The sequence below is a fragment of the Pseudonaja textilis genome, chromosome 4 (genome assembly GCF_049901715.1).
Source record: "Pseudonaja textilis isolate UNSWEBS1 chromosome 4, rPseTex1.2, whole genome shotgun sequence".
In the NCBI taxonomy this organism is placed as follows: Eukaryota; Metazoa; Chordata; class Lepidosauria; order Squamata; family Elapidae; genus Pseudonaja; species Pseudonaja textilis.
In genome coordinates this window covers 28,365,002-28,386,744 of record NC_141993.1, presented here as the reverse complement: position 1 = coordinate 28,386,744, position 21,743 = coordinate 28,365,002, and the positions used below count along the sequence as shown (strand labels likewise).

At 39.6% G+C, this 21,743-nt stretch overlaps 1 protein-coding gene across 2 annotated transcripts in view; it reads left to right on the top strand.

The window, feature by feature from the left end:
* ADGRA1 (adhesion G protein-coupled receptor A1) overlaps positions 1-21,743 on the top strand; it is a 392,880-nt gene that overhangs the window by 306,233 nt on the left and 64,904 nt on the right. For both annotated transcript variants that reach the window (XM_026710526.2, XM_087932478.1), the window contains exons 15-16: positions 14,322-14,449; positions 18,590-18,713. In XM_026710526.2, the coding sequence (XP_026566311.1) occupies positions 14,322-14,449; positions 18,590-18,713 (252 nt within the window). The remainder of the gene's footprint in view (positions 1-14,321; positions 14,450-18,589; positions 18,714-21,743) is intronic.

Genomic DNA, 21,743 nt, shown 5'->3' with positions numbered 1-21,743 from the left:
AGCCTCTCCTTCTTCCCGCCCCACCCCAGTCTCACATCCACATTTGCAGAACACCTAGGGAAGAGATGGTTTCCTAGAGATGGCTTTATATATAGCTATTAGGTGCAAAGCTAAGGAATACTAATGAGGAAAGAATTTCAAATATTCAAGGCCTGTTTTCAATGTCAATAGTCTTCTTTTTCAGTCCATTGAGCTTCATCTTCCATCTCTAGCTTCAACTTTGTGACCAAAATATTGTGAGCTCCTAAAAATAAGTTGACCAAAAGAGGAAAGAGACAATATGATGTTGCAGATAAAGTGTTGGACTAGTAGGGAGGTCCACTGAGTGATTACGTCCTTTTAATTGTCTTGGCCCAAGCTGCCTCACAGTACTGTTATTTGAAAAATAGGGGGAAAGGAGCACTGTGCATGGCAATTAAATTACTGGATAAAAGACGAGATATAAATCCAATATATCAATAAAGAGACAGGCTGAAGGTGGGTGCAGATTTGTACAAGGATAAAAACGGTTAAGATTGGTGCATGTTGTTTTAAGAGATGAGGAAATAGGAAAGGCAATAACTCAATTATAGAGGCATAGAATCAAGATTATGTGAAATGTTAATATACTTTAGAATGCCTTGATAAGATCACATTTCAAATATTGCATCCAGTTTTGGTTGTCACAGATAAAACAGATGTTGAGATTCTAGAAAGAGCACAGGGAAGAGCAGCAAAGATGATTGTGTGTCTAATCACACTTGGCCAATATTCCTATTCTATATTCTATTCTATTCTATTCTATTCTATTCTATTCTATTCTATTCTATTCTATTCTAGGACTGGAGGCTAAAATATATGAAGAATGATTGCAGGAATTGGGTATGTCTAGGACTAGGGGTGACATGATAGCAGTGTTCCAATATTTAAGGGGCTTTCTTAAAGAAGAGAGGTCAGTGTATTGTCCAAAGCACCTGAAGGCAGAATAAGAAGCAATGGGTGGAAACTAAGCAAGGAGAGAACCAACATAGAACTAAGGATAAATTCCCTGATAAAACAATTAATCAGTGGAAGCACTTGCCTTTAGAAGTTGTAGATGTTCCAACACTGGAGGTTTATAAGAAGAGATTGGACAATCATCTGTCTGAAATGGTATAGGGTTTCCTGCTTGTGCAGGGCGTTGGACTAGAAGACCTCTGAGGTCCCTTCCAACTCAGTTATTCTGCTAAGAGAAACAAAGTGATACTCATTAAAGTGATAACACACAAATAAGGGTAACAAAATTGGACATGAAGCCGCCACAGACTTTATACTGAACTGCTTAATACATTCACAAATCAAATACAAATTTTGTTGAATTAATCCTTGTTGAGAATTTAGTAGTTTTTGTGGCTGGGTGTAAATAAATCAGGCACTGGCTGGTAAGAGAATATTAGCTATTACTGACAGGAATAAGCTTGGAGACAGAATTCTTATTCAAACTGTGCTGCCGCTAACATGTTAGCTTCAAGAGGACAGGGATGTGTGCATTGTCAAATTTTCACTGCAAATTGCAGAATCCACAAGTCTTGGCATTGTCTCCATGATGAGCAGAGAAGCTAGAAAATGAGCATAATAGCTGTAATGTATGAAAATGTAGGAAACAGCTCATTTTCATTCATTTTTCCTATTATAGAGTCTAATAATTTTGATTCACTAAAGCAACCCAACAGACGGAACTATTTTATCAGAGAAAAATATCTTCAAGGGTTCTTAAACTGGGGTTTAGATTTCAAAAGATCTGTGAACTTGGATGAAAAAAATACATTATTTTCAATCAGCTATATAGGCAACAAAATTACTTATGGTCTGGAGATACCAGCCGGGCGAATTGCGGTTGGTCACTTGAAATCCTGAGAAAGGGCAAACCACTTCAGTAAACCTTGTCAAGAAAAGAGACTAGCCTGGATAGTTTGTCAGGAGTCAAGATAGATTCAAAGGCGTGCGCGCGCACAGACTCACACACACAGAATAATTAATATACAACATTTTTTTTCAGGTGGGGAGGGGGAGTAGAACTCCATCAGAGCATGTTAATAATAATATACAAAATACTAATGCTTTGATGGTCATTTCGAAAAATCTTTTCTTAGTGAGCACCTAGAAGCCAAGAGGAACATATGTGCTAAATTTCAAGTTTGTAGGCTTTACACTTCTGGAGATTTTGTGATGATGAATGAGTGGTATTTTGCTTTTATATATATAGACAGTACATTACATATATGTTATTTTTTAGCATTTTAATAACTATTTGAACATGTTTGATTTTCTTTGTGATACAAGCTATACGTATTTTATTTTAGATTCGAAAACAAACATTTGTCAGCATCAAAGTGCAGAGTCCTTTCTCTTTCTTTTGTGTTGTACTTTTGTATGTGAGTTTTGAATAATTTTTTTAAGAAAAAAAATTAAGGGTATCACAGTTTGTACGAGACAATAGATTATAAAATTTCTGCATGCAACTGAATGAATGTTTTGGCTTAAGAGGGGATCTGAATGAGCATTTGAAATAGACTGAAGAAGTGTTTTATCAGGAAATGAAATTAGCTTCAGTGACTATTCCTCTTAGCAATATGAATATAACTATCATGCAATGTTGTTGAAAACTATTCTCAGTATAATCCAGCCAGTAGTAGGAATATGATTATCTGCTGGATGGCATTGCAAGTTGTAAACCACTCCGCGGTGGGACAAATGGTTCTTTGCCCTTATGATTTCTTCCAACAACCAGTTCACCAAGCTTTTCAGAAAGTTAACAACCGGTTCTCTCGAAGTGTTGCAAACCAGCTGAATCCCACCACTGAAACCACTCAGAGTTTGGCTTACAATAGTCAGTGTCAGCTAGACTGCAGAACAATCATAAGCCATTTCCTTCCAAACTGCAGTATGAAGAAGATGAAATACGTTAGCTTTGGAAGTTACACTAATCGTTTACTTTATTGATTAGTCAGTTCACCATATCAAAAGCATGAGCATAAGCCACAGTAAAATACAATAAAATGAGGTGGGGTAAGATACAGTGAAATGCGGTAAAGAAAGGCTATGTTAAGATAAACGAGACTACAATATAGTAGATAAAATAGAATAAAGATGAAAGAGTAAGATAAAATAGTATAAGGTAAAATAGAATACAAAGATATATAATAAAATGAAAAGTTCAAAGCTAGTGTGTGTTTAAGTAAATTTGTCTTTGCATACAATTCCAGTGTGTTCTATAAAGTATGTTTCTCTGTTGGACAGCCCTAACTATAAGCTTAACCATTCTAGTGACTAAATATATATTTGTGCTGTGAAAAAAATAAGACAATCTTTTGTTGGGGTCCCTGAATATGGTTCTAGCAAGTCGGGTATATAGATACTGAGCCCTTGCTGAGGCATACAATTGACAATGTCTTCTATTTCTGAAGTGTGACAAACACATGTTCCCTCAAGATGTGGCATTTGATAGAATTATCCGTATTTGATCATAGAATCTAGCTGCTCCCTTGGAAGTTATACAAGCAGGGCTATTATGAAAATGGTTCATTTTATATAAAAATTACATTAAAGCAAAAATATTCCTTTTGCTGTCATCTTTGATGGTAGGTAGACTCTGTTGCTGAATCTCAGCTACGTATCTTAGATTCTTCTATGGACAGCTGTCATTGTTATCTCCAGGGTCCTTTAAAAATAGTTTATTGGTGTTAATTTAGAAAGGAATTATTCAGACAACGAGATAATTTCCTCTGTCTTTTTCTGTATTATGTGTCTCATACTTTGTCCTCTTTTGCCAATTTGGGGAGGGGGGGGCGAAGTAGGAAAGCAGCACAAGGACAACTCAATCACAGTTGCTAATTTTTCTCCCTTTACCTTTTCTGTCACCAGTAATAACATCATAGATTAATAGAATAAAAGGTAAAAATGCCCCAGGTTGTGTTCACTTCCTGAATGAATACAATTTTGTTGACAATGATACACAAGTGCAGTAGTTTGTATCTGCCTTCTGGGTCTTTCTTTTAGCTTTCCACCCTAGCTTAAAACCAATGTATTTTCTAGCAGTTTCCCATCCAAGCATTAACTAAATCTGATCTTGTTTGGTTTCTGAGAAGGTCAACCAGGCACCACAACCTGCTTTTCTATTTAATTTGTTCATGAATGTTAATGAGGAATTAACTTTAGTAAGAAAGAGCAACAGTCTTTTTAAAAAAACATTTACTGTAAATCTTATAGATAATATGTAAACCCTTCATCTATTCGATTCCAATAAATAAGAAATATCAACTATATGAGTCCTGGGTTACTTTCGCTCTTCAAGCTGCCCCATTAAGTTGAACTGGCTTCCATCCAATCTGCCACATATGAAAAAATTGATTTAGTTGACTACTAAAATGTACCAATTAAGTTTTGTTTCAGTAAGGAAGTCTTATAGTTTTCAAGCTAAAACTAAAGAGAGATCTTTGAAATGTCCATATGTCCACAAAGAACTAATAATTATGTTAGTTGTACCATGTAAAATAGAATAGTAAAGCACCCATGGAAAGTAGTACAAAGCAATATTTACTTACAATTATTACAGCATACATTTCCTGTCTAATTGCAATTATTGTAAATGGTTACTTTGTAAATGTTGAAAACTTTTTGTTGAGTTATTTTGAATTTTTTAATCATTTAGATCAGGGGCCCCAAACCTCTGTGCTGTGGCCCATCAGTAGGCTGTGAGTTTTTTAAAACTGGGCTATGGACACATTTGCGAGGGTGCATGTATAGACATGCATTCTCACTTTTGCACGCAGCAAGCAAACGCATCCACACATGCTTGATTTGCGTGAGCAACAGACACACATGCACGCCTCTCTTGCAAATGGTGCTGCGCATGTGCACACTTGCTGGCTGTTGAGGTATTCCCCGGTAGGAGAATGGGTGCACTCAGGTAACATAGTGAGAGTGGTGATGAAAAAAACACAACCAGCACACAGATACACTGAATAGTAAAATGTAAGTTTTACTTCCAGTAAATAGGTAAACAAAGTCCAACAAACAGTCCAAATCATACACGGTTAAAGCAGTTAGTATTCAAAACAATCAGTCCAGGGATAATCCAAAAACGAAGTCCTTTTCTTTACCAGTATCATAAACAAAGTTCAGTAAACAGAGTTTGTGAACAGTTGCAAGACTCACAGCAATTCAAGCAGAATGACGATCAGGCAAAAAGCAAAAGGGAAGCAAAGGAAATGCAAACAGGAACAAACCAGGTTTCTGGCTCCATCCTATGGCCGTTGGAAGAACCTCAGCCAATCACAATTACAGCATTCTCTTAAAGAAACAACAGTATTAAAAGACTATCCTGGTTTATATATTGCCAACCCAACTGTTAGGTGACTATCATTCCTAACACTGGCCGCTTGCACAAAACCATCCCCTCTCCCCTCTGCCCACAAAGCCAGAAAGGTTGGGTAACTGATTTAGACACTTTGAAGTTTGATAAAGTGTAATAAAATTATTCTGGCATGAAAGGTAGATGTATCGTATAAAAGTCTGTGAATTTGGTATCTTTGGAGTGGAAGTTGCAAATATATCCATGAAAATGGACTCTTACCAGTTTTCCTTTTCATCACTACAGTCCTATTTTAATAGCAAGACAACACATAATATATTAGTCATAACAGAATAATTATGTTAAGAAATGGAATGAAATTAAGGAGGACATGTTAAAATGGGAGAAATTGCAGTTCTATGGGAAGAATTTCGATAATGAAAATGAATGCTTTGCCAAGGATGATGTTTGTGTTTCAAACAATATGTCAGCCTCAAGATCTCTTCGGGTACCCCAACTATTATCCTTTATTTCTCCCTTAGTATCTCTACTACTAGGCTTACTTCTTTCGGCTGTCATTAGCAACGGGGGAGGGGTAATTGTGGGGGAAGAGAGCTGGAGGTGTTTTGCATTCTTTTACTGTGGGCAGAAGAAGGGGGGATTTCTTCTTTCCAATTTTCCATTTCTTTCCTAGCCTCTATCCTTTTGCGCAGCTGCGAGGTCTTATCAAAATATGTCAAGGTCAACGGACAGAGGCCTCATCACTACCTGAAGATGCTCACATGATCATATTCGGAACTTTTAATTGGCAGAGACTTCTGGACTTTGGGGGTGGGAACAATTCCATTTCTTTGTATGTGTGATCTGCGCCAAATTCTCACTTTCGAATTCCATTTGTAGCTTCCTTTTCATCTTCCAGTAAAAGAAGAACTTTGCTCTGAACCATGGAGTCTGAGTATTTCTTTCTTGGATTTTGAAAGGAGCACATACTGACATTATTCCGAAAGTCCCCATCAGCCCACCCGGAGAAAACACCAATTTTTCTTCCGAGGGGGTTTTCACATCATGTCATCTCCAGCCAGCGAGGAGGATGAGCAGGGAGCTGTGGGGGGGCAGCAAATGCTGTTACCAGAGATGCCAGCCACCGATTTGTTAGCTGACCTTACACTGGAAGAAACTCCAACCGAGATGCCCAGATGGTCGTTAGGAGTTGGATGGAAAAATCCGGAAGACCCCCCCCCTCCTGGAATCACTGTAAGTCGAAGAGGTGCGAGGGAACGGCTGTGGCAGGGGGGGGAGGAGATGGAATGCAGGCTGGATCAAGCCGGGAAAAGCTTTAAGGATGCTTCTGAGAAACCCGGCAGGGCTCCAACATATGAGGGGGAAGAGAGAGCGAGTTCAGCCTGGGGAAGTCGGGCTGCCACCACCCCCCTGGCCCATCCCACGCCGGCGCAACCACCAGCTCCCGTCTGGGGAGCCCCAGCAGCGGGGGTAATGCCTAGAAGACGCCACCCGCCCTCCTTAGATGTGAAGTTTGGAGGAAATCCCAAGGACTTGGGGTTTTTCCTGGTGCAGGTTGGAAGCTATATGGCAGAATATGAAAGGGAGTTCACCTCTGAAGCAGCCAAAGTAAGATGTGTTACCAGAACCCTGGAGGGGATGGCAGCTGACTGGGTGGTGACTCTGTATAATGATAACTCCCCCCAACTGCGAAGCCTTGATGTTTTTATGACTGCCTTGAGGAGGAGGTTTGAAGACCCTCTGGCAGAGAAGGGCCAGGATCAGGATGAAAACCATAACTCAAGGGGGAAGATCAGTTGCTGACTACACCCAAGAGTTCAGACAGCTGGCATATCGCATTCGAGGCTGGTCCCAGGAAGCTCTAATAGAAGCCTACAAAGATGGCCTAAATGAAGAGGTATACCACATGTGCATCTCCAGAAGGGATCCCCATGACTTGCAGTTGTGGTACCTGTTAGCGGAAGAGGTGGAAATAGATCTAGCCCGAAGTAGACGCAGAAGAGGCTCCGCATGGAGCACCATGCTCCCTCCTCGGCTCCGAGAGATCCCTAAGCCCCGGAAGGGAGGGGTGATGACAAGGGCCAAATCCACTGCCTGTTTCCGTTGTGGGAAGGAAGGCCACCGTGCGGATTGTCGAGTCAAACCAGATCCAAAAAAAGGACGGGGCCCTGGAAGGAAGCCCGAATCCTCCCCAACCAGGCCTCGCGAAACCGGGCTAACAATAGGGGAGGTTGTAGAAGTCACTCCCCCAGCGGAAAAAGAGCTGGGACCCCCGACTCCTCCCGACGAGAGTGAGACCGACTCGGAAGATGACGTCTCGGTAAGTCCTAACCGGGGCCCCCTTACCATTCCAATTAAATTAAGGGTGCCCACCTCGGGTACTGAGGGGGAAATGCTGGCCTTATTGGACTCGGGGTGCACGAGGTGCCTAATTAGCATGAAAGTAGTTAAAGGCATGGGCATTGGACTGAGAAATTTGAAAACGCCCATATCCTTTTACCAATTAGATGGGTCTGAAGCGGGGGTTGCCCTGCACGGTTTATAACGGAGCCCTTAGAGATGACCATGGGAACCCACAGCGAGACCTTGTGCTTTATTGTGGCTCCCGGGATGGAACACTCCCTAATCTTGGGATTGCCCTGGCTTCGGAAATGGAATCCCCAAGTAAACTGGAGAAAGGGGTGGATACGGATTCGTACTGACCAACCTCCAGGGAGGGAGGAGCAAACCCCCTTAAACCGGGGAGAATCCCCATCCCAAGCCCCAAACCCCTGCTGAGACAGCTTCCACAGGGGCCGAACGCATAGAAGGGGAGGAGAAAATCCCGAAGAGTACTGGGACCTAAGAGAAGTTTTTAGCGAAGAGGCCTCCGATGAGCTCCTCCCCATCGGTCAACCGATTGCAGCATTGAATTTCTACCGGGGTGACACTACCGAAACCAAAGATGTATTCGATGACCCCAAAGGAGTTAGAGGAATTGAGATCGTTTATCGACAAGAATTTGAAACGAGGGTTCATCCAACCTGCCAGACCTCGAGTGGCGGCCCCTGTGATGTTCCGCGAGAAGAAAGATGGCTCCAAGCGCTTGGTGGTGGACTACCGAAATTTGAACGCGGTATCCGTAGAAAATGTGTACCCCTCCCTCTAATGAAGGACATGTTGGCTCACCTGGCCAAGGGGAAGATCTTCACGAAACTGGACTTGAGGGAGGCCTATTACCGAATCCGAATTAAAGAGGGAGACGAGTGGAAAACTGCATTCAATTGCCCAATAGGTTGCTTCCAATTCAATGTTCTCCCGTTTGGCCTACAGGGGGCACCAGCTGTCTTCATGCAATTGATCAACCAAGTGCTCCACGAACATTTATACAAGGGGTTTTGGTCTACCTTGACGATATCCTTATCTACTCGGAGACCAGAGACCAACATGTGAAACTGGTACGGTCCGTGCTGCACAAATTGCGCGCTGCCAAATTGTACGCCAAATTGTCCAAATGTGAGTTCCATCAAGAAAAGATTGACTACCTGGGATATCGTATCTCACCCGAGGGTCTTGAGATGGACCCGGAGAAGGTACGAGCCGTATTAGAGTGGGCCCCACCAAGAACCCGAAAACAACTTCAAAGTTTCCTTGGATTTGCTAACTTTTACCGGCAATTCATCCCATGTTTTGCTAAAATAGCCATGCCTATCACCAACCTCCTAAAAACAAAGGGAGAAGCGAAGCCAAAGCCTAGCCAGCCGTTGAATTGGTCTATGGAGTGCCAAGCCGCTTTTGAGAAGCTAAAAAGACTATTTGCTGCCGAGCCAGTGCTAAAGCATCCGGACATGGATGTCCCCTTCGTGATCCAAGCTGATGCAAGTGATGTAGCGGTAGGAGCGGTCTTACTTCAATTAAACGAGAAGGGGACACTACAACCGTGTGCCTACACATCCCGTAAATTAACTGACACTGAACGTAGATGGGCTGTCTGGGAGAAAGAAGCTTTTGCAGTCTGCTGGGCTCTAATGACCTGGAGGCATTTTCTGGAAGGCGCGAGGTACCCATTTGAGGTTTGGACTGATCATAAAAACCTGGAGGCCTTAAAAACGCCTCGGAAACTATCTCCTAAGCAAGTTAGGTGGGCCCAGTACTTCAAACGATTCAATTTCTTTCTGAAGTACATCCCAGGAGGAAAGAATTTTATGGCGGATGCTTTATCTAGGATGCCACAATACAACAGTGTTCGAAAAGAAGTGATAAGTCCGATTGTGCCCACCACACAGCTGGCAGCACCAGTGGTCACCAGGGCGCAAAAGAAGAAACAAGAGGCAGATCTGTCCAATGATTTGATCGAACAATTTAAAGAAGCTTTGAAAACAGATGAATGGTTCCAGGCAAATGCAAATAACTGCACTGTTAGAGATGGGTTAGCCTGGATGGGAGCGAAGCTGTATGTACCTAAAACACTGAGGAGCCAAGTATTACAACAAACTCATGATTCCAAGGCAGCGGGTCACTTTGGTTTCGTGAAGACCTTACACCTAGTGAAACGGCAGTTCTGGTGGCCCTCTTTGAAAAAAGACATTGAAACTTATGTAGCAAGCTGCCCAGTTTGCGCCTCAGCTAAGAGACCTCCCGGTAAGCCGCCAGGTCTGTTGCAAAATGTGGCCAGGCCAACTGCCCCTTGGAAGGAAATCTCTATGGACTTTATAGTAGATTTACCTGAGAGTGCTGGGCACACGGTGATCTGGGTGGTGACCGACTTGTTTTCCAAACAGGCACATTTCATACCTTGCACCAAGATTCCCTCGGCGAAGTCGTTAGCCAAACTGTTCATTATACACGTCTACAGACTGCATGGTGTTCCTGAACGTATAATATCAGATCGAGGAGTTCAATTTACCTCGAACTTCTGGAGGGAATTTTTGAAGTTGATAGGCTCCACCCAAGGGTTAAGCTCCGCCCACCACCCCCAAACTAATGGGGCCTGCGAGAGGACTAACGGGGTGCTAGAGCAATATCTCCGATGTTACATAAATTATCAGCAAGACAACTGGGTGGACCTGCTACCTTTTGCCGAAGTAGCATATAACAACTCCGTTCACAGCAGCACTGGTTTTACCCCGTTCAAAGTGGCCACGGGACAAGATTTTGTACCCATACCTGAACTTCCTCGCGAGAAACCCAATATCCAGTCATTGGATGACTGGATATCTCAACTACAACTCAATTGGCCAGTCGCTCGCAAAGCTCTGGACGAAGCGCATCAATCCCATAAGAAGTTTGCAGACAAGAAAAGAGCCCCACAACAGTCGTATCAAGTAGGCGACAAAGTATTCCTCTCAACCAAGTATCTGCAAACCACTCAGAGATCAAAGAAGTTAGGCCCTAAGTATGTGGGGCCCTTCCCTATTGAGCGAATTGTGAATCCCGTGACAGTTCAATTGACGCTACCAAAGACTCTTCGTCGCATTCATCCTGTTTTCCATGTCAGCCTGCTAAAACCCGAACACACCTGTACATTGAGACCGACCCAGACTGATCCCCCCGTCCCATTGTTGATTGAGGGTGAACAACATTTTGAAGTTAAAGAGATTTTAGACTCTCGAAAAGGAGGGGTCGCCTACAATATCTTGTAGCCTGGAAACATTTCCCCCCCTCTCATGCTGAGTGGGTGAACGAAAAAGACGTTAGGGCTCCTGACCTGCTAAAGAAATTTTATACTAAGTATCCTGATAAACCATAAGAATGTATGCAATGCTTAACATATCTTTTTATTCTCTCTTACAGGGACTAATGTCCTTTTTCTAGGGGGGGTCCGAATGTCAGCCTCAAGATCTCTTCGGGTACCCCAACTATTATCCTTTATTTCTCCCTTAGTATCTCTACTACTAGGCTTACTTCTTCGGCTGTCATTAGCAACGGGGGAGGGGTAATTGTGGGGGGAAGAGAGCTGGAGGTGTTTTGCATTCTTTTACTGTGGGCAGAAGAAGGGGGGGGATTTCTTCTTTCCAATTTTCCATTTCTTTCCTAGCCTCTATCCTTTTTGCGCAGCTGCGAGGTCTTATCAAAATATGTCAAGGTCAACGGACAGAGGCCTCATCACTACCTGAAGATGCTCACATGATCATATTCGGAACTTTTAATTGGCAGAGACTTCTGGACTTTGGGGGGTGGGAACAATTCCATTTCTTTGTATGTGTGATCTGCGCGCCAAATTCTCACTTTCGGAATTCCATTTGTAGCTTCCTTTTCATCTTCCAGTAAAAGAAGAACTTTGCTCTGAACCATGGAGTCTGAGTATTTCTTTCTTGGATTTTGAAAGGAGCACATACTGACACAATACTTGCTTGGATAACTGATGTACCATTTAAATAATGGCAGAAAGATATATCTGAGTTTGTACGGCAAGGGAAAAAGCCAAGATAATTATAAAATACTTCAAGATACAAAGGAATGAGGAGGACTGTGACTGTGTAATTTGAAATTGTATTTTTCAGCCTGCTGCTTAATTTGGGTGAATGAGTGGGTTTTATTGAGTAATAAAAGAATTTTAGAAGAGCATGCACTGAGATTCAGGTGACATAGTTTTCTATGGTACTATAAAGTTAAATTTAATGTAGATTTTAAGAATCATTATATTACAAGTAACATATTGAGATTATGGAACAAATATAATTTCCGCCTGAAAATGGTTGCAAACGATTAAGGCCTTTATGGGTCTTAGACTCTTAGCATAAGAAACATTTATAGGTAAGAAACGGTATGTAAAGAAAAAATGGTCAACTCATCTAGTAGAGTTGTTAGAATAAAAACACAGAAAATATAAGATGAAATCAAAAGAGCAATTGGTTGCAGAGGATTTAGGTTTTAGTGGTTTTCATATGCATAGTTCAAAAAGAAAGACTGAAGGTAGATAATAGGACATTTGGAATTGAGCAGTAGAAGACAGAATTTGAAGTTGAACTATGTGCACATAGTGAACATGTTAAAATGTATAAACCTTTATTGAAATTTGAAACGGATGAACAAGAAAAAACTGTATGGTAAAATGGGCTAAAAACTTTGAATGTGATATACTGATGGAACAGTGAGAAAAAACATTATATTACAATATTATTATTATTTTCATACAATGAAGTATCATTGGTATATGACTTCAGAAAATTTGTCTAGAATGTATAAAATTAACCAAATTAATGCTGCAAGTTTGGACAACATGAAGGATCATTTTATCATACCCGATGGGCTTGTAGAAAGCCAGAGATTTCTGGGTTCAAATACATACAAGAAGTTAAAATATTAACATTGAAAGCAGAACTTTTCTTGCTGGGATTAATGGACAGCTAATTAGAATACAGTCATAGAAATTTTTATAAATGATTACTGCTGTAAGACTATTATATATGCAGAGATTAAAATAATTTAAAACACCCTTAATGAAGAAATCATTGGTGAAGATGACAAAACTAGCAGAGATGGCAAAATTAACTTGTTTGATAAAAAAAAAAAAACTACATTTATCAGTGACTGCAAACCCCTCATAGACTTTATTAAAGAAAAGAAAAATGAACATGTCATTTATGGGTTTGAAAATTAGAAAGGGTAGCTTCAGGAAAGAAAGAAATTGAAAGTTTAGAGACTTTAGAGACAGAGAGATCAAAATATAAATATATAACTGCTGTCCAGAACAGAAGTCACTTCTTTATAAATATTTATTTTCCTTTTTTCTTTTCTATTCCTTTTCTGTTTTCTTTTTTCACTGTCATTTTTCTTTATCATCTTTATTTTCTTGTATTTTTTTTACTTTGTTAAAAAGTTCTTCAATAAAAAATTAAGCAGTATGTGTATGTGTATCATAGATGAAGTTGGATAATGCTTATACTATCTGTGAAATGCAATGAGATAGGAACTGAAAGACACAAAAATGAATTCAAGACCTGTCTTGAGGGTTAGCAAAGAACAGCAGGCATATTTTTATGTAAAAATGAATTCTGGTCAATGCATTTGAAAAAGATGCTTTAAATGTGCCCAAGCACAAATAAATACCTTCACATTATTAAAGCAGTTACATCTTTCAAAGAACTGTCCTCACTTTTTCAATAGAGGTGTTACCTTGCATGCACTCCAGACAGCTGGTGACAGTTCTGGAAGCAGAGATATGACCCCTACAAAAGATGGACATTTAATTATATACAGCAAATACTTTGCTCACAATGATGCATATTGCAAAATGCCTCTTTTGAATGCTTTACACAGCCCTGAGAATATTAACCATATGCTGGAAGGATGTAAAAAGAAAATGTAATTATGTAAGAAACATGAAGGATGCATAAAGAAATATGCACATCTTTATATAAGAAAGACCCAGTTGAGCCATCTTTGAACAAAGTTTGTACATACAAGGATAAGATAAGGTTGAGGTAGGAATCTCTGCGTTGGCTTCAGGTTTTTGTTCACATGTGGATTCTAGGAACTTATTAGAAGCCATAGTAAGAAAGAGAACATGGGGTCTAGATGAGAATGCAAACTCTTTAATCATTGTTTTTTTATCTGAACAAAAGGATTTTAAGAACAGTAAAATTGTTCTTCCTAAAACATCGTGGAGGCATCATTTAGGATTCCTCTTCAAGTGCACAGCCTTGAAGACAGAACAGAACATACACCAAAATGTGTATATCAGGAGTGTCCAACTTTGGTTTAGGAACTGTGAACTTCAACTCCCTGAATTCTCTAGCCTTCCATGCTTTCTGAGGAATTCTGGGAGTTGAAGTCCACAAGTCTTAAAGTTAACAAGGTTGGAAACCTCTGGTGTAGATGAAGATAGTTGATTGTGAAAAGCTAGTATTTATTATTAATACTAGCTTTTCATAATTAACTATTGTCATCTACACCAGACATTTCCAACCTTGTTAATTCTTTGTTAACTCCCCAAAAATCTAGCATTCCTCTATGTAGGAGGCAAGTATTGCATTGATTAATTTGTTTCATTTTCCTTCTTTGACAGGATCAGAAGACGGTATGGCCCCTATCCCAATACCCAGGGGAGTTCCTGCACCCTGTGGTTTATGCATGTACTGCGGTCATGTTATTGTGCCTCTTTGCTTCAATTATCACCTATATTGTGCATCACGGGTAAGAAGAGAGATGCAGATTATTAACATTAAGTTCTCTTTTTCCTTTCTTTTGCAACATAAAAAGGTGTGCTAAATATTATACTTCTCTCCCCTTACCCAATCAATTTTTGGAAGAGATTTGGTAAACAGGATTTCATAACTATATGCAATTTTCCCATTCATCATTTTCATAAACAAGTCCCTTAATCCAGTGCAAAAGAAATATGCATATGGGAAAGACTGAGGACATCAAGGCACTTCAGGTGTCTTTGAGAACATCCAATGTCCATTTGTTTCCACATGGATGTTCTTTTTCTCCTTCCCTCCCTCCCTCTCTCTCTCTTACTCTCTCCCTCTCTCTCTCTACCTGTCTGTCTCTCTCTCTCTCTCTCTCACACACACACACACACACACACATTGAGAAGGAGGGTGGAATGATAGCTGATTCCACCCTCCATTATTGCAAATGCTCTGACCATTCGGAGAAATCTTTTGCTGTTGCAAATAGAGCTGCATTCACCAGTTATATTTGTTATACAAATAATTACATCTGAAATTTCTTCTGCAGTTTGACAGGGCTCAGTGATGGTTTATATAAATTAATATTTCTGTTCTGTTATCTGCCTCTTTTGTCAAAGAAAGTAAACATGGGAAAGATTTCCATGGGTTTTTCTTGGGTATACTTGGATATGAGCTATTTTCACTGTGTCTGGATTTTTTTTTATTCTAAACAATCCAAAAAGTAGCTTTTGCTTTTCTTTCTCTCCAAAATACCATCCCCAGACCACTTTTTTTTTTCAAAAGAAAGTGGTACCATTAGTAGCTGTGATAGTTAGAAGAAGAGAAGTAAGGAGTTAAGTTTTTTTGTCTCTTTACTCTGCTTGCAACATTTCTTATATCCATGCAATCATTCACTTGCATTTAGGTTTACAGTTATCAGTAAGTCAGGCCTGATTTGCTATAAGCCATGACTGATTGGGTTTATGCATTGTCCTAAGACAAAGCATGGTTCAGAGGTTGGAATAGCTGAGCTAACTAAGTAGATTAAGCCAAACTTAACAGGTCAAATGGCAGTTTAGCACAATGTATGGATCTGTTACAGAAATATTTTTCTTTAGTGCAAATCGGGATGATGTTATGATGAGCTCCCATTTGTGATTTTCTGTATAATTTTTTTCAGATTTGCAGACTCTCCATCACATACAAGAATGCCTGAATTTTATAGTTTCACATGAATATAATTTCATGTGATCAAGTAATTGGCTCTGTGACTGATCTACGAAAATATGGATGAAAAGAAACTGATGCTTGATGTATCTAATTTTATCTGCACTTTATCGGTTGCACACTCTTCTCATGCATGAAAGCTCATATACAGGTGAAACTCGAAAAATTAGAATGTCGTGCAAAAGTTCATTTATTTCAGTAATGCAACTTAAAAGGTGAAACTAATATATGAGATAGACTCATTACATGCAAAGCAAGATAGTTCAAGCTGTGATTTGTCATAATTGAGATGATTGTGGCTTACAGCTCATGAAAACCCCAAATCCACAATCTCAGAAAATTAGAATATTACATGCAATCAATAAAACAAGGATTGTACATAGAACAATATCGGACCTCTGAAAAGTATAAGCATGCAGATGTACTCAGTACTTGGTTTGGGCCCCTTTTGCAGCAGTTACTGCCTCAATGCGTCATGGCATGAAAGCTATCAGCCTGTGGCACTGTGAGGTGTTATGGAAGACCAGGATGCTTCAGTGGTGGCCTTCAGCTCTTATGCATTGTTCGGTCTCATGTCTCTCATCTTTCTCTTGGTAATGCCCCATAGATTCTCTATGGGGTTCAGGTCAGGCGAGTTTGCTGGCCAATCAAGCACAGTAATCCCCCGGTCATTGAACCAGGTTTTGGTGCTTTTGGCAGTGTGGGCAGGTGCCAAGTCCTGCTGGAAAATGAAGTCAGCATCCCCATAAAGCTCATCTGCGGAAGGAAGCATGAAGTGCCCCCAAATCTCCTGGTAGATGGCTGCGTTGACCCTGGACTTAATGAAGCACAGTGGACCAACACCAGCAGATGACATGGCTCCCCAAATCAACACAGACTGTGGAAACTTTACACTGGACTTCAAGCATCTTGCAGTGTGTGCCTCTCCATTCTTCCTCCAGACTCTGGGTCCTTGGTTTCCAAATGAGATGCAAAAGTTGCTCTCATCAGAAAAAAGGACTTTGGACCACTGAGTAACAGACCAGTTCTGTTTTTCTTTAGCCCAGGTAAGACAGTTCCCTTGTTGTTTGTTGTTCAGGAGCGGCTTGACAAGAAGAATACAACATTTGAAGCCCATGTCCAGGATCCATCTGTGTGTGGTGGCTCTTGATACACTGACTCCAGCCTCAGTCCACTCCTTGTGAAAGTCCCCAACACTTTTGAATGGCCTTTTTCTGACAATCCTCTCCAGGCTGTGATCTTCTCTGTTGCTTGTGCAACTTTTTCTTCCCCACTCTTCCCGTTCACATAACTTTCTATTAATGTGCTTTGATACAGCACTTTAGGAACATCCAACTTCTTGTGCAATTGCCTTTTGAGGCTTTCCCTCCTTATGGAGGGTGTCAGTGATGGTTTTCTGCACCTGTCAGGTCAGCAGTCTTTCCCATGATTGTGATTCCTACTGAACCAGACTGAGAGACCATTTAAAGGCTCAGGAACCCTATGCAGGTGTTATGGCTTAATTAGCTGATTAGAGTGGGACACTTTGAGCCTAGAATATTGAACCTTTTCACAATATTCTAATTTTCTGAGATTGTGGATTTGGGGTTTTCATGAGCTGTAAGCCATAATCATCTCAATTATGACAAATCACAGCTTGAACTATTTTGCTTTGCATGTAATGAGTCTATCTCATATATTAGTTTCACCTTTTAAGTTGCATTACTGAAATAAACGAACTTTTGCATGATATTCTAATTTTTCAAGTTTCACCTGTATAACATGCGTTTTTTCTAGCTATAAATCTGTTTATTATATATTTCCTCCAGTGGTTTTTGACTTGAATAACATTCAATTCATACATTATCCTAATGGTCTGTGAGCAGTACCTACAATTCTCTTTTCGTTACTCTTAGTATGCCAATGTGATCTGCAAAATATCCTTCTTTCCTCTGCTGTTTAGTCCAGACAACACTATAATCATCCCTCCCCAACCTGGCACATTCCATATCTGTTAGATTGTAATTCACATAACCTTCAGAAGGTGCACCTGGAAGACACGGGTTGGGGAAGGCTGTTATAAAGATTCATCCAATTGGAACTCTTGAGAATATCTTCAGGTTCAGAGCTGCTTAGGCAACCCCACTTCCTGGAGATCCTTGAAGGAAAAGTAGACAGACAGCCATGTTAGTCTATGGGAGCCACAATTCAGGAGAAACCTGATAGCACTTCATCAAACTAGCAATTTTTATTTATGCCTCTTAATAAAATGTTTCCGTCTGAGATATGCTTTCAGACACCTTCTGATTTTTGGAGGAAGGGTGGATCCAAAATGTACTATAGAAATAAATACTGTACAGACTTTCGTGTTAATTAAGCTTCGTGTAGAAATTACTTTTCTTTCATGTAGAAATTACTGGAGAATACAATTGTTATTCTCTAGACAGTGTATTTTTCCAAGAGCTCATTTGCATAACAACCTCTTAAAAGTTGCTTCAAGCTTTGGTTTGTTTATTCATTGAAAAGACTAATGGTATGCTAAAATAACAAAGGCAAAGAACATGAATGGACTAGTTCTTGAAGTCCCTAGTTAAACAAATGATTTACCCTAATTTCCATTGGAGGCATGATCAGACAGGTAAGTTGCAGAGTTTTAACAAATGTCCAGAGGTCAATATAGGGAAGAGTCGGAGTAGTAAATATAGTAATTGTAACAACTGTAATAACAACACAAATCGGGATTCTGCAAATTCTAGAGTACTTTCTTTAGAGAAATAATTCGTATTTAAGCAGAACTGTAATTCTGATTCAGCTCTTTCTGAAACAAGTCAAGCACTAAGGATCCTGAGTTTGAATCCCTGGCTATCTGTTCATTGTTCACCATTTTGTGATGTTATTTGTGAATAAATATGTGACCTTGGGTTTTTCTTGTTTGTTTGTTAACTTTAAATAGCACAATTCGAATCAGCAGAAAAGGTTGGCACATGCTTCTCAACTTCTGTTTCCATACTGCTCTCACTTTTGCTGTTTTTGCTGGTGGAATAAATCGTGTAAAATATCCAGTTATATGTCAAGCGGTGAGTGTACGCTTTACTGTACCATTACCAATGTATTATATGATCATGAAACGAAAGCTGTGAACTTGCACATATTGGTGACCTTAACGTTCTTCCTTTGGATGGATGAATCTTATTTTCAAAATGTAAAAGAAACTGAATAGACTGTTGTCAGAAGCTTCTTGTAGGTGTGGGAAACCTTTAACAGCTCAGTCTGAACCATTTTTTACTTGCAGATAAATCATATTATTTCACTGGGACTTGCATGTACAGATATAGTTCAGGTAGTATCTCAAGTCTACTTACTAATTTTCTTTCTATTGTTACATTATTTTATATAAGTTCTTCTTCTCTCTTTCAAGTGATATTCTTGAGCGCTTCTAAGCCTTTTTTATGTATATTATTAGTATAGCTTATATGCAGATAAGAAAATGTTTAGCTTTCATTTAATGCAAGGCATAGGTTTGGTTATCTTTTTAAAAATAAACACTCTTAAATTAAATGAAGGAGCAGAATGAAAGCTTTGCTGTTGGCTTTCATGGGAATTTTTCAAGATTGTCGCTTCCTTTTTCTCTTAGTAAGCCCAAATGAGGATTTAATGGAGTTAGGGTTGAAAACAGTTTTTGTTTGTCCAAATAGTATCATACTTCAGGAGGGAGGGGGGCAAAATCTTGCATTGTTTTTAACAGATTGGCCAAAACTTAGCAATCAAATCATTTTGAAGATACAACATAATTGTATTAGGATGCAGACAAAGAAACAGTGTGCCCTTGCCTCCTAGCATTTGCAACTTGATGAACAACCCTCAGTTAAAACAGAACCACATCTTCTATACCTGTGATGGCAAACCTATGGCACACGTGCTGCAGGTGGCACGCAAAGCCATTTGTACGAGCACGTGAGCCCCAGCCAAACTTACCTGAATTGCACATGCAGGGGCCTCCCATCTGATTTTCAGCCCATTTGAGGTCTTTTTCGGCATTCCAGAGGCTCAAGGGAAGCTTCTGCAGACTTTGGAGGCCAAAAACAGGTCAGTTTCATCACTTCCTGTATTTACGGAAATACCAGAAGTGACAAAATGGGCCCATTTTTCGGCCTCCAAAGGCTGCAGAGGCTTCCCTCGAGCCTCTGAGACTCCCCAAAAAGGCCTCAAACGGGCCGAAAATCAGACGGGAGGTGATCAGTGTAGGTAAGGGGGTGGCGGGAGGGAATCGTGCACGCATGCGCAGGTGGTGGTGGGGCCATGTGCATTGCCTTCTGGGTGCTGGCATGCGTGCAATTTTCGGCACAGGAGCTCAAAAAGGTTAGCCACCACTGTTCTATACCCTTGACCTGCTACTTTTAAAAGACAAAACAAAGAACAAGGCAGACAGAGCGTAAATCACAGCATAATATTGGAGTGTTTTAGGTAAACCTATCTAGATGACCTCCTTATTATTTACTTCTTCTTATTAGGTCAGTACAGCAGCTATACTATTTTTGAGATATAGTCAATGAATGTGTGTGTACATACATAAATATATATTTATAAGAATATATAAATAATTTTGTTTAAGGGGCCATAGGTTCCTGAGTGACTTCCCCATTACCACTTAGGGTCAATTCAGCTTGCTGGAAATGTTTTTTTTTTTTACAAGGTCATTTGAAGCAGTTCACCTGTATTGAAGTGGGGGAGGAAGGACATCTCATGTAGCTCACATAGTAAGTTTTATTACCATATATCAAAGAAAAGAGTAATTGAAATGACCAAAGTTATATCACCTTCTTATTTAGAAAGTTTAATGCATCAAAACTATTTTTAACATTTGACTCAAGACCTCATGGCATAATTAGAGATTCATAAAATTATGCAGAGTGTGAAAAATGGATGGAGATTTTTTTTTTGTCACAGTGAAACTGACAGAAAATAGATTATGACTAAGTTGGCACAATATTGAATATTGCAATATTGAATTTATTATTAGTGTGAGTTTCACTAGCTAATGCTTCCTCCATGAATTTGGTATTTAAACTATCTACAAGTCATGTTGATCCCGGAATCTACTGTAAACCTTGCTGGTAAAATGCCCACGAAATGTCTAGTTTGTGTAAAACAAAATTGAGAAAAAACCCTTTGTTTGTGTCAAATTTTAGGCTTCCTAATAGAAACAGGCTGCAGAATGTGGAATACAGCCAACCAAGAATGGATGGATCTTTTTGTTGATCCAATAGGTCTCTTTTCGTGTATTTATGTTGAAAATAATTATTAGGAAAATTAATAATTGTGTGGATCTCATTAACACATATTTAATTTATGACGTTTATAACTTGGTATAATTTCACTACTAAGCAACAAGAGTATGTTTTTCTTAGTTTATTAATTAAAACAATACAGCTCGAAAATTACTGGCCCAAATGTTTAAAGACTATAGACAAATTACAACTGAAAGCTATGAGACGCTGTGCTCTTTAGAACTTTTCAAGTTCAGAAAGAAGGAAAGTAAAAAAGAGAAGAAAAGAAAGAAGGAAAGTAAAAAAGAAAGAAGGAAAGTAAAAAAGAAAAAGTAAAAAAAGGGGAAAATGAATACAAAGAGATTTTCTTTGTCTTCATATTATTAGTTACTAGAGCTGAGTTTGTCCATTGTGGCTAAGGGCAGAGAAATTTGGGATGAAAAGAAGAAAGCTCATAGTAACATTCATGTCCATATGGGCGAGCAATGGGTTCCTTCTGAGAAATCTGCAGCTCCAGAGGCTTACATTATCCCTTAGGTTTCCTGCTGAAAGTAAAGCAGAGAATAAACAGAAATGATAGTATATGGGTTGAACATAATTTTAAGAAAATAGAAGAATCCAGAAAAACATCCCATTTCTATCATTCTCCATCCATTGCAGCCTTAGATCTTGATAGCCACAATGACAACAACAACAAGAAGAAGAAATACCTAATGGTTAATAACATAAATTCTGTTCCATAGAATTTGACAGATAATAACATAATCATATGTTTTCCTTTATATAAAGTCTTTAAAATATTGTAAATTAATGTTTTCCCAGATCCGCCTTCCCTATTTT